General features: G+C 34.0%; 1 protein-coding gene across 1 annotated transcript in view; it reads right to left on the reverse strand.

Moving 5' to 3' along the window:
• The window catches only part of PLCZ1 (phospholipase C zeta 1), a gene marked incomplete at its 5' end in the record, with an annotated part of 53,957 nt that overhangs the window by 32,019 nt on the left and 7,766 nt on the right, over positions 1 to 14,172 (reverse strand). Inside the window, 3 exons of the mRNA XM_080575730.1 lie at positions 3,511 to 3,663; positions 6,641 to 6,785; positions 8,147 to 8,348. Of these exons, the coding sequence (XP_080431856.1) occupies positions 3,511 to 3,663; positions 6,641 to 6,785; positions 8,147 to 8,348 (500 nt within the window). The remainder of the gene's footprint in view (positions 1 to 3,510; positions 3,664 to 6,640; positions 6,786 to 8,146; positions 8,349 to 14,172) is intronic.

Here is a 14,172-nt window from a genome sequence, read left to right on the forward strand (position 1 = left end):
TAGAGTGTATAACCCTTTATTTTCTTTTTTTTTTTTTTTTTTGCATTTTACTGTATTTTATATTTCTTCCTTTTTATTCCAATGTTTAATGGAAGGTACAGGTTAATATCTAAATGCAGATGAGTTACACAGGAAAGTTTCAAAAGAAGAAACTGATTTCAAAGCTTTCCCTTCTCACTGGATACATATAATTATATATACGCATTAAGAATTTGCTAGTAAAAGTACTCAACTACGCAGAAACACCAATTCTCTTGACTGCATTATTTCTAGTGATTTTTTTGCAAGGTGAATTGTTTGGTCTATTACATTTTATTCAGTTTCTAAGCAAGTGTATTAGTTGTACTTGAGCCATGCTAATGAACACTTTTATCATTCTGTTGAATCAGTCTCATATCTGAGCAACTATAATGAACTTTAATCATCCTAATACTTAATACATTTTATTAGACTTTTATTAGAAATTGGAAGACTGTCATGCTTAAAGACCAGTGCCTTCTGTTACCTGTGTTAACAATTGTGATCCAATTTACTTCCTGGCTTTACTAGCTGGGTTCCTACAGAATCGTATGCCAGATGAAATAGATGAAAGTGGAACAGTAATTGATATAGGAGACAAACAGACCGTTACTATATTAACTGCGAATTTCTCCCACCAAGAGCACTTTTAATTGGTTGTTTCTGGTTCCATAAGATCTCTTTTGTACTGCTTAAGAAAAGCAGACTTAAGATCAAGAATCTGTCTCACTCAAAGGATAATGAATTTACCTAGGCCTTAAACATGCACAAGATCCCTAGTTTTACAGATGTGATTCAACTACTTCTTTTGAACATGGACTAAAAGTGTTTTTCAAAAAGATGCTAGCCAAAAGTCAAGTTTACTACTCAGTTTACAAATCCAGTCTTCTACTGGAGAATAAAATTCTAATATTTTTTCTCACATGATCAGAGCACCTAAGTGAAATGTGGATGGCCCTAACCTTTACTCATTCTCAACATTATGGTTTATTAATTTCAGACTTCTGAAAATCAGCTGAGGACACTGGTATTATTCGGGTAACTCTTACTGTGGAATACATCTCACATAACTGTAAAACATTAAAGTTTCAATAGAATGAATCTCACCTAAACATCATATCTTTAAGTGAGGAATAAGCATGGAATCCATTAATGCATTTTCAGACACATTCTACAGAGCTGATTTATGAAAACTTTAAGCTATGGATAAATGAAGTATGCATTGTCTATATAACGATAAACATTTTGTAAGGGACATATCCCATAGAAATAATATTTGTGGTATGTAATTCAGTGACTCCATGATTCAGATGCAGTACACTGATTCTCAGCTACAGAAGACATATGGTCCTTGTACAGCAACTAGACTGAATGTAGCTATGCTTTGAGATGCTTTTAAGCAAACATGGTATGTGCAAAGAGCAAAGTCCTGCACTTGGAGAGGAACAAGCCCAGGCACCAGTACATGCTGGAGGCCACCCAGCTGGAAAGCAGTTCTAGAAAAAAAAGGAGCTAGGGGTCCTGGTAGACACCAACTGAACATGAGTCAGCAATGTGCCCTTGCTGCTAAGAAAACTAATGGTATTCTGTGCTGCATTAGGCAATGTATCACCAGTAGGTCAAGAAAGGTGATCCTTCCACTCTACTCAGCATTAGTAAGGCCACACCTGAAGTACTGTGTCCAGTTCTGGGCCCAGTACAAGAGACCTAGATATACTGGAAAGAGTCCAATGGAGGGCTACCAAGATCATCAGGGAACTGGAACACCTCTCCTATGAGGAGAGGCTGAGAGGGTTGGAACTGTTCAGCCTGGAGAAGAGAAGGCTCAGAGGGGATCTTGTTTTTTTATATAAATACCTAAAGTAAGGAGACAAAGAAGATGGAAGGAGGTTCTTTTCAGTGGTGCCCAGTGCCAGGACAAGAGTCAATGGGCACAAACTGGAAAACAGAAGGTCCCACCTAAACATCAGGAAGCACTATGGTGCTGTGCAGGTGCCACAGCACTGACACAGGCTGCCCAGAGAGGTTGTAGAGCCTCCCTGCTTGGAGATCTTCAAAAGCTGCCTGGACATGGTCCTGGGCAACTTGCTCAAGGTGGGTTGGACCAAATGGACTTCAGAGGTCCCTTCCAACCTTAACAATTCTGTGATTCTGTGATTCCTTGATTAATACGGTTTATATTTTTTTCCAATTTATAGTAATGATTACCAGGTTGCAAAGTGAGATTGGACACTGATATAAAAAAAGTTTGCTAGAATCAAAAAAAAAAAAAAAGTTTGCTTTATGAGAAATTTATTAAGATAAACTAAATATATTTAAGCCAACATTGTTATGAAATACAGCACTATTCTAATATTTTAGCAAGTCTTTTAGACACACCACTTCAAAAATGTTTTTTTCCCTGACAAATACTTCACCAAAATACATGTGTGTGTGCTGCCTTTCCCTGAGACAGTGTTTCTTCCCCATTGTGAAATAAAACATTTACATTTGCATTGTTCCTTTTCAGTTACTGTAAAAAACTGCTGAAAATATATCTGATATAGCTCTGATAAGAGTGACAAGTCTAAATAATTATTTTCTACGCATTTATTTGTGTTATAGAACATTAAAAAAAATCTTATGTCCTTGAAAGAAAATTATGTGCAAAGACTGGAACAATGGGAATTTATTTGTTTTAGTTTGCAATTAAATTTTCAACACCCATCTAATTGCCTTTTCTGACTTCATATCCCAGGGGTCTCAAGCCACCAGCTGAGAATTACTGCCTTAGGGTGAAACACAAAGAGAAAGAGAAAATGTTTTTACAGTAACAGAACTCAATGAAACGGTTCCACCACATTTGTCAACAAAGAATGTGGATTTAAATTTCCATTTCTGTAACATCTTTAAAATTCAGGATTTTTTTTTTCAATCTAAGGAACTAAAATAAATTAGCAGATAACAGATACAACAATACATACATAGTGAAGATCTTTGTTTTTTTGTTTTAAAGCACAGTGTTGTTTTAAAATTTTCATTTTGTCTTCTCTTTTAGACCTTTAAAACACTAGTTTTTGATATGCAGTTTTATTCAGCATTAGTATAGTTCACAACAAGACACATTACAGCTGCCATGTTTCCATATAAAATAAAATGTAACCCACAAACTTTAGTTAACTGCACTTGAATATAAGTTAAAATTAAATGTATCCAAAGCACCAGAAACTGGATTCATGTGAATTGCAAGGCTTTGCAAAAAAAAAGTATGTATTAGTACATTATTGGCTTCCATATCTATCTGCACGATGTATGTTTGCTCTTACCAAAAATAAATAAATTTTAAAAAAAGGTACATTTTTGCGATGTTCATTTTTTTATTTATTTTTTACCATCTGAAGTCCATTCAGATGAGCAATTTCAGAAGAGTTTAAAAAAAAAAAAGGAGTGTGCAGAGGTCAGGAAGCTGTTTTTTTCCATCAAATACAAAAAAAAAAAAAATGATGTTATTACCTCAGGAGAAGGTAGTTGAGTCACCACTGAATCACCAATTGTTGAAGTAAGAAGTTTGTCACCTAGAATATTTTCTAAATGTTCTGCCATAATTTCCTGTTGCTTAGGGCTGCAGTGATTCTCTAAAGACAGTATAACTGGATACTCAGATGCCTGAAAAATATAATTTGAAATCTATTATGATTAACAAATAAAAAAGGACTTATTGATTCCCCAAAATATCTTACAAAAAGCCCTTTTGTAGTAATTTGTATTTTTCTTTATTTCCAAAATATGTCAGTTGTTTCATGTTAGTAGCAAAATAAAAATCTCACAATATTTATAGAAAAGAGAAAGCACAGTTGAAACAGTAACTGTAAGTTCAGAGAAGAGAAAAAAATGCATCCTCAGGAAGTTAGGGGGAGTTGAAAAAAAAGGACAGGTCTACAGAGAATCGAAGATCAGTTAAGTACACAAAACTTCATTAAAGAAACCACACAGTATTTATGTTGACCTTTGGGAAGTGTATATTGAACTGTATTTCTACAATAATCAATAGAAAATATCAAAGGCATTTCACACACTGACTAATATTGAATGTGAAGAAATTAGTGAGAAAATAAGTGTTAAATCAGGCAAAAATCAGGCTGATTCAATTACACAGAGCAGACTACAAGATGATAGCAGAAAGCAACATTTCTCACAGACTTAATTACTCAGCTGATACACAGAGCTTCCAAAGAATGATACATTGGTTGCTGTGTGCCTGGAACAGCTTTTCTCAACAAATGAATTTACAAAGAAAAAAGAGAAATAACACTGTCATCTGAAGAAAAAAAAAAAAAAAAAGGGAAAGGAAAGAAAAAAAAAAAGAAAGAAAAAAAACTCACAAAGGAGGATAGGGCTAAAACCTAACAGACACACTAAAGCATAAAAAATGTTTAGGTTAATTTCAAAGGAGATTTGAAACATTCCTAGGTCTAAAAATATCAGTGATATCAATCTTCATCTCACAAACATGACTCTTTTGGTGCTTTTCAGAATTACAGAAATCTTCATTTCTTCAGACCTAATATCTGTTTTTGCTAAGAAGTTTTGCACCTAAAACGCATATCACAACTGCCCTTAAATACGTAATTTCATCCCAAATAGGAATTATCATATTGCTTAGATGACTTTTTAGAAGCCATGTAATGTTAAAAGTAATTTTATGAAGAGGAAACAAGACACAAGGAAAACAGAAATCAAAATGACTGCAATTTTCACATGCATATTGGAAGAACCAAGCTTTGACATACTTTTGTACCTTAAATTTATCTCTGACCTATTTATTGATGGATCCTTTTTTAGATGGTATATATTTTAAATGACAATGAGAAACAACTGAAACTCAAGGCAAAAATTGCTTTCAACTAAACATTAATTGTAGCCACTAGTTCCCTGTACATGACATAGATTTAAAATATTTCTCTGTTTTGCAGGGTAGGGTGCTTGCTTTGTGTAAAAATAAAATAAAATAAAATAAAATAAAATATAAAATAAAATAAAAATAAAATTCCTCCATTGTATACACAGCTTTGATATGAGAAGAAGGAAAATATTTTCTATTTGTTCATTTTTAAAAGGTAAAACTCTTATTATAAAATTGAAAGTCACAGTATTAAACAGTATTAAATGTTTCTTGTTTAATTTATAAGATATTAACTGAAATACAGTATTTCAACTATCCTTTAAATTTGTTCAGAAATCACTGTTTTCAGTGAACAAGCAATGCAATTTTTTTTTTATAATGTCACAAATTTTTCTTGGGACACTACTCCTTATTCTGACAACACTCAAGCAACACAGATGAAACTTGGGAAATCTAGTAAACTTTAAAGAATAGCTCAAATGATACATCCATTTTGACTGTGTAAATAATTTTCATAAGTTGCCAGCAATACTAGTGGCTACAAAAAAAAAACAAATACTCTATTCAATCTTTGCTTGGGTAGGATCTAAACTGTCAGTTTATAAGGAAAGAATCATTTTACGTTTACTCTGTTTTTTACACTTTTTCACTGAGGATTTGCTCTTGACCACCTTCAGAAGCACACCTTAAGCTATACTGAAACTTGGTAGGAACTATTGTCTATCATTGTAATTTTATCATCTTTTTCTGTAACTTGTGCCTCTTAAATAACTTTTACATTACAGCTATATATATAATATACTGTGTAATAGCAAAAACAAGCAAACTAAATCTAATGTGTCATGAAGAACAGGGAAACAAAATCATATTTTTTTGTTTTTACTATCTTATAAAATCAAAAAATAATTAAATATATATAGAAATCAGAACAAACAAAAATATAGTTGTTTAAATCTGAAAATGCTATATTTATGTTTGTATAAAAATCCATATAAATGTATGACCATATGTATATACATTCACACACATAATGTAAAGGTAACCAGAATGCAAGTTATCTTAACTGTGTTTCAGAACTTCATTTGAGCATAAGTTTTGCTTAAAACCTATATAAGAGATTGAGACGGTATGAAAAGATCTCAAGCTTTTGCTGCTTTGCCAGAGACAGACAGAAGGGGCACTGACCTAATGAGTCTTCTTACAAAATACCTTTATCAGGCCTTGAAGTCAAAATAAAAGAAGAGTAAATGTAAACACATTAAATCTCAACTACAGCTATAGTTTAGCATTTTTCTCTGTTTTATAAATTCAAACATAGAATATAAGACAGAGTGACAGCAACAGAAGAGTAAGTGAAATAAAGAAATGAAAAGATATAAGGAAGGAAAGCAAAATATTAGACTCATTTGGAGGTAGTTTTACAGTTTATATTCAGTCCTTGCTTAAATGATCTCAAGTGAGAATTCTACATAACAAACTGACTAAGATCTTCTGAATTCCTTGCACCAAGCTTGATTTAAAATCAACATCAGCAAAATACTTTTATCTTTCATTTATATACAGATTGCACAGTTTTCCCATAATTTAATTCAGTGATACCTGCTCCACAAGCACTGCCTCAGGTTTTGTTTTGTTTTGTTTTTAACCCTGTAGAATATCAGACAGAGAGCATTTAATAAAGCAGGCTTTATTAAAACCACCATAGCATAGGCATACATAGCATAACATACATATACATACCGCAAATGCATACTTGTCTATCACATGAATCACAGAACAAAACGAAATTTTGCTCGTTAAAGTATGACCATGATACACAACAGGTTCATTGTTTGAGCCATCCCAGCAGTCAATTTCCAGGCAACGACATCCTTTTAAGAGAGCACTTCAAAAGAGCAAAAGAAACAATTTTGTGGTCAAAAGGAAAATACCACACTTTAATATATGTCCCTATATTCTAAGCACATTGAATAATTACAAATATACTGGTCTACCATCACAAGATGTAAATTCAATGAAATTATAAAAATATTAGACAGAGCTATATTTTCTGCTGTTTATCTTAGGGATGTTAGATAACACAATTTATTAGAGCATTAAGAAGGAAGATACATTATCTGAATATCCTTCACTAAGGGATTAAAAAAGAGAGTCAAAGTTTTGAAGAAGGACTTTGGAATGCTGGTAAATGGTTGCTTAAAATAGAATAAGAAACAGTTGAAAGGACTTTGTATTTATTATTATTCCATGATTTTTCTGAAGGTTTGAGAGCCGTTATACTTACAAATACCAGCATATCAGCATCACACTAACAAAGTCAGGTTGTGCTTGGTTGTTATGTAATTTAGTTGTTTAGAATGGCTTTTATATCAGATTTGCAATTATTTTAAACAATATAGTATTTACCTCATATCATTTTAAATACTGTTAGAAACAGATTCACTAAGGTTTCTGATGGTTGCAAGCCATCAGAGAATTTCTAGACAGCAACCAAAAGACAAAAGTTCAGTTGAATGTTTCCAACGGCTTTCACTTCACTGAAGTAGTACAAAGTTACAGGAATGCTGGACACCTGTCTTCCAGATCTTCATATTTTCTGTCTCTCTTTGTTTTGCCTTTAATACATAACCCTTTTTCTACCTCTCTGTTTGTTTCGTCTAAATGCACCTTGGCCATAAGGCATTCTGGTTTCCTTTTCCTTTTGGAGTCACATGCACATTCAAACCCTCCTGGCTACTATAGTGCCCACACAACACACCCCACCTACCCTTTTGTTTGTTTGTTTGTTTTATTTTTGTTTCTGTATTCTTAACTGACTTCATTGCAACAAACACTAATCACAGATAACCTTGACATACTCCACCATGGTATGCCTTCTATATTGATCAGAATAGAGTTGGCCCTGGAATTTTACATTTATTTCAGGAAGCTTTTAATTTTTGCATGGTATGTTGAGATTAAAAACTGGTTTAATCATATGCTGTGCTGAATACTATAGATTTAATTTGCTTTGAGGTAGATGTTATGTGCTGTAAGTGATAAAATAGATTGTTTCCAGACTACGAACAGATGGCCTGGCAAATATACTGAAAAGTGTACACACAAAATAAAATACCACTCTCTCATTTTCCACTTTTGTCTGTGATGATTTTGTCCTTTACTGCCAAACAGCATTACATGTGAGTTAGTATTAATTTTTAAAAAGCCTAAGAATGTTTACAATATTGAAAAACAATATCTAAATACCTGATATATCCAAATAAATCACTGGGCCCTATTAGTTGGTCAGATATCAAGTAGGTGTTGTGAGAAGATGAAATAAAATAGTCACATAATGGGTGATTCATATCTTGGTAGACAGTCCGGTGATCTTTTTTAAATATTGAAGAATCTTCTGAGCTCATGTACCTTATAAATCCTTCAAATGACAACTGCCTTCTTTTCCTCACTGGAAAAAAAAAAAAAAAAGGAAAAAAAAAAGGGAGGTGTGAAGCCAGCCAAACTGATAGTTATATGTATCTGTGTACTTTCCATAATTTTTAGTACCCAATTCTGAACTTTGTTAAAGGTTATACAGCATAACACTTTACTGCTACTTTAAAATTCATAAAAAATAACATGAACACAAACATCAGATGTGTACAATTCTGGAGCTGATGTGGTTCTAAATTAGCAGATGAAATAAATGTGTACTCATTTTTGTTCTTCTATGGACATCCGGAAGAAAAGATTGCAACAGTTCTAATTAAATGTAGAGGAAAATATTTGTTGTTGTTTAGTTTTGGAAAGTAACATGCCAGTCAGTGAACAAATAGATTTTTTTCTCAGTGAAAAAAAAAAAAAATGTCAGATACTGTCAAAATAATCTTGCAGAAACTATGATTCCTAGTACCAAACATCTTCAATGGTGGAAAATCCCAAACAGATAATGATGAAATAATATTTTAATTAGAAGTATTTGAAATAAAAATAGCACCTTAACAAAATAAATGCCCACAAAAATGAATTGGAAATCAAGCTTATTATATTACTGCATCTACAACAAAACGTGTTAATTGCCTTCATATGCATGATAGTCATCCCATTTGTTTTGTTTCTTTTAACTGATTTAATGACAAACAGATCCATTATACTGCCAACTGCTGCTCCAATGTCATGCTTCAAATGTAATAATTTTGCAAATGATATAATCTCCAAAGTCAGCTTTGCTTCAAAACACAACCTAGTGTGAATTAGTCAGGGATTGTGTCCAGTTCTGGCTGCAAAATAACCTTATTTTTGTCACCATAGTAGGATAGTGATATTTAAGCAGTAATTAATCAGACATTACTTTATGCTAACAATAATTTAAAGAGATCAATCTATGCAAACTTTTGCTAAACAAACAAACAGACTATCTGAGCTATTAAATTTCAATACAGCTATTAAGAGTCATGATTTACAGGTTACAGTTGTAATTACCAATCTTCAGTATCATTCTGACTAGAAGTTTTATATCTAAATAAGACTTTACTAAAATTGTTCCGATGATGGCAACACAAAGAAAATAATTGTTTCTAAATTACACAGTTTTTGATCTTTGCAATGTTTTAAAATGCTAAACAGTAGTAGAAAATAAAGATGAAGTCTCTCCAGAGGTCATATGTATTTACATACATATATTGTTGTGCTTAACCATACAAATATGCGGGTTGGAACTAGATGATCTTTAAGGTCCCCTCTATCCCAAGATGTTTGATAATGATTGAAATGTTATTCCTACCAGAAGTCTGTCTAAGCTGTTCTTAAAGACTACCATTGACAATGAGTACACAGACTTCCTAGGAAACCATTTCAGCACCTAAGTAACCTTACTGTTAGAAAGTTTTTGATATTTTCCCTGAAAATTCCGCAGTGTCTAATATGTTTGTTCTGTTTTGTACTATTCCTTTCAGTTTCTTTCAGTCTCTTATACAAAAGAAGACTATTACACTTCCCCTTTCCTGAAGAAACAAATCCAATTCACTGCATTTTTCTGATTTTAGTTAGGCTTTCTTAAAATTCTGATGCTTTTCAAGTTCTCCTTCACCTCTTTCCAATTGGTGAATTAAGAAGGATTTCTTAATGCTGATGCCTGAAATAAAATGTAGGGTTTATTTTTTTTAGATCATCCATTTGTAAAGATCATAAATCTAAATTTAATAAGATGACTTTCTATTCCATCATCAAACTCATCAATGACATTGAAGTCTGGATCCTAACACAATGCTCAGTGAAACTGCAGATTGATATAGCCTTTCATTTTGATGCCAAATCTTTGATGACTAACTTCTGAGAGTAATTTTGTAATGAGTTCTTTATATACCATATAGATATTTTGCCAGCTTCCTCAACTTGCTTTTTATAATGTAAGAATGCTAAAAAGTATGATTTTTCCCCTATTCACCAGTGCTGTTATTCTCTCATAGAAGGAATTTGGATACAGTTTCTTTATGGACTATCCCTCCTATCCCTTACCATGTGAGAGGTTATTATATATTCATCATTTGTTTCATTTGTCTAGTTCCATGGAATTTCTCTAACACAGATAGTACACTTGATCGTTCCCAATCCATCTTCCATTCTCCATGTGTTTTCAAAGGTAAGCTCTTATAGCTTGTTACGGTCAATTTTCTAACTCACGGACTTGTCAACTTGTCTTCTCTGATCTGACTAAGTCATTTTAACATGTTCCACTCTTCTTTTTCCATATTTTTGACTGAAATCTTACTGTGGTCTCATTAATAGTAATAGCCACCTGATTGTACTTAGGTAGTGAGTGGATCAAGTATTTCCTTGATCTTTCTTTTAACTGACATATTTACAGAATTACCTTGATGTCTATTGATAGTTGTATCTCGTTTAGCATCTTGACTGTTTCGATATATCCACATGTTCATGTTATATTGTTTTAGGCATAGCAATAGGATTAAGTTTCTACTTTCTGGGTCTCTAAGAAATGGAGGGAGGGGGGTTGTTTTTGTTGTTGTTTTTTACATGTTGCTCAAAATAGAATACGATCGAGCTGCTTGTTTTATCTGTTGTGAATTACATGAATACTAGACTTAATTCCTTTGAAGAGAAAGTTTTTCATCAACAGTATTTGATTTTAACTACTATTTATTTTTCAAGCCCTATGTTGTTCTCTGTGAAACTGCAAGTTGTGCAACTCTTTTTTTTTTCTTTTTCCATTTCTTATTTACTAATTTATATATATATTTACAGTTATCTTTTAAATTAATGAAAAATACCGAGTTTCCAAGTTTTTGGTTATTTTCTTAATTATTTTTAATAATTTTTGGCTAGTCTTGTCATTAATAAAAGATAAGTCTTCTCATGAAGAGAACTTATGTTTACATAAATACCATCATGACTACAATCTCCTAAAAGTGAAAATATTACTTTGTAAGGTAAATTTTTGTTACTTTGTTAGCCAACATATAAGCTCTTTGGCTTCAAATTTCATTTTATTTCTGTAATCAATGGACTAAATATATGTATATAATTATTTATTTATTTATTTGTATAGCTTATCACAGCCCTTGAATTACATTTTTTACACCTCTTTTTTCCAGGGTTGGTAGTTGCTGTCTCTGAATAGCATGCAATTAAACTCATGTTTCTGAGGAACCACCGAAACGCCAAGCAACTTTGTAAATCAGTAAGACCTATCTGTAAGCAGGAAGAAAGGGGCTTTGCATCTAACAAATCTGGCAGCATATATGCAAAAGAGCATCATGTGAACATAAATGGCATACCATCTGCTAAAACAATTTTTCAGAGAACACCTGATGTTTGGTAAAAATATCATAGTTTTTATAGCTGAAGATAAAAGACGACTTAATTTTTTTATTATTGCTGCCATTACCTCATACCTCTTTTACCAGTGGAGGAAAACTACTGGGTTTCTTTAGAACCTTGTCTGATGAAGATACCAAAACCAGTTACGACTGGAAGGGGCTGCTTTTTAAGTTCTGATGAACAGCACAATCATACTATTTTCTGTCCATTTACTGCTTCTACCTTAAGAGAAATGGGAATACATCTTAATAAGTATTCCACAGTGAATAGATACTTTAATCAAGGCCTTATGTGTCTCCTCTAGAGGAACTTCAGCTTTTATCTCCATTAAGATCCTTTAGCACTAATTAGCAAACACACTTCTATTTGGTGCTGAAATAAAAAGTGAAAGCAAGGAAAGACTTCTGTCTTCTTGTAGCTTCTTATTTACAAAGTTCAATGCTTTTTTCTTCCCTTCCCCTTTGGCTAGTCTGAAACAAAATGTATTAATTATTTTTTTTCCAAAGATAATTGTAGTAAAATAGTTTGTTTGTTTTTTCCCCCATTCTTCCAGTTAAGGTAAATTTCAGCACTGCCATATATGTAAATAGAGATATATTAGAGAGGAATTATAGACATATCCTGAGTATTTGAGAAACATATTAAATTACATGCCTATGTTTTTTAGAGTTTATTACCTTATGCTTTCTTAATTATTTATTTTAGAACTTCTTTGAAAGCATTTTTCTTTCTTCGTGGAACAAAGAAACATCTTTCATAAGATGTTTGGCAAATATTGCTAAAATATTGTATTTATCTGTACTGGATGTAGATAGTACACTTACAAAAAGAAAATTAAAGAGCATATTAATAAATACAAAAAAAAGAGCAAATTAATAATACATTCTAGATCACTCAATTTGTTTATCTGACAGATGTATCAAGCTTACATAGTTATGTACAAAGTAAGCATGTTTTTAAGGCAGAATTGCAATTTTGACCTTGTTTTGTACTTCCTAGAAAGGAAATACACTGATAGGAGCAGAGTCTTTGAATAGCACTACTATGCAAATATGAACAGAATGTACCTTCCAACTCTCACTGCACCTTTCATCCCACCCATGCAAATATTGAATAATTAGCAACAATTAAAAAACAAGCAAACAAACAGCAAACCAACAAAAAGCTATACTAAACTTTAGAAAGATAAAGTGTCTTTGGCTGGCATAACATGGTTTCTTTAATCTCAATTATCTGAGAGTTCTATATGAAATTAATAATAAAATGGAGAAAGAACAATGTTTGTGTAGAACAAAATTGACATTTGGATTTTAGCAAGAGGCAACTGTCAGGTGTGATTCATATATTCACCACTTCCATGATCACTTCCATACATTGAATCACAGTATCACACAGTATCACAGATTTCTAGGTTGGAAGAGACCTCAAGATCATCGAGTCCAACCTCTGTCCTAACACTAAGTACTCCACTAAAGCATATCGCTAAGCTCTACATCTAAACGTCTTTTAAAGACCTCCAGGGATGGTGACTCCACCACCTCCCTGGGCAGCCCATTCCAATGCCTAACAACCCTTTCAGTAAAGAAGTACTTCCTAACATCCAACCTAAAACTCCCCTGTCGCAACTTTCGCCCATTCCCCCTCGTCCTGTCACCAGGCACGTGGGAGAACAGACCAACCCCCACCTCTCTACAGCCTCCTTTAAGGTAACTGTAGAGAGCGATAAGGTCGCCCCTGAGCCTCCTCTTCTCCGGGCTGAACAAGCCCAGCTCCCTCAGCCGCTCCTCGTAAGACTTGTTCTCCAGACCCCTCACCAGCTTGGTCGCCCTTCTCTGGACTCGCTCGAGCACGTCCATGTCCTTCCTGTAGCAAGGGGCCCAAAACTGAACACAGTACTCAAGGTGCGGCCTCACCAGAGCCGAGTACAGGGGCACAATCACTTCCCTAGACCTGCTGGCCACGCTGCTTCTTATACAGGCCAGGATGCTGTTGGCCTTCTTGGCCACCTGGGCACACTGCTGGCTCATATTCAGCCGACTATCAACCAATACTCCCAGGTCCTTCTCAGCCAGGCAGCTTTCCAGCCACTCATCTCCCAGCCTGTAGCTCTGCTTGGGGTTGTTGCGCCCCAGGTGCAGGACCCGGCACTTGGCCTTGTTGAACTTCATACAGTTGACCTCAGCCCATCGCTCCAGCCTATCCAGATCCTCCTGCAGAGCCTTTCTGCCCTCGAGCAGATTGACACACGCACTTAGCTTGGTGTCATCTGCAAACTTACTGAGGGTGCACTGGACGCCCTCATCCAGATCATCAATAAAGATATTAAAGAGGACCGGCCCCAGTACCGAGCCCTGGGGGACACCACTAGTGACCAGCCTCCAACCAGATTTGACTCCATTCACCACAACTCTCTGGGCCCGGCTATCCAGCCAGTTTCTAACCCAGCGAAGCGT

Source organism: Anser brachyrhynchus (assembly GCF_964034855.1).
Source record: "Anser brachyrhynchus genome assembly, chromosome: 1".
NCBI lineage: Eukaryota > Metazoa > Chordata > Aves > Anseriformes > Anatidae > Anser > Anser brachyrhynchus.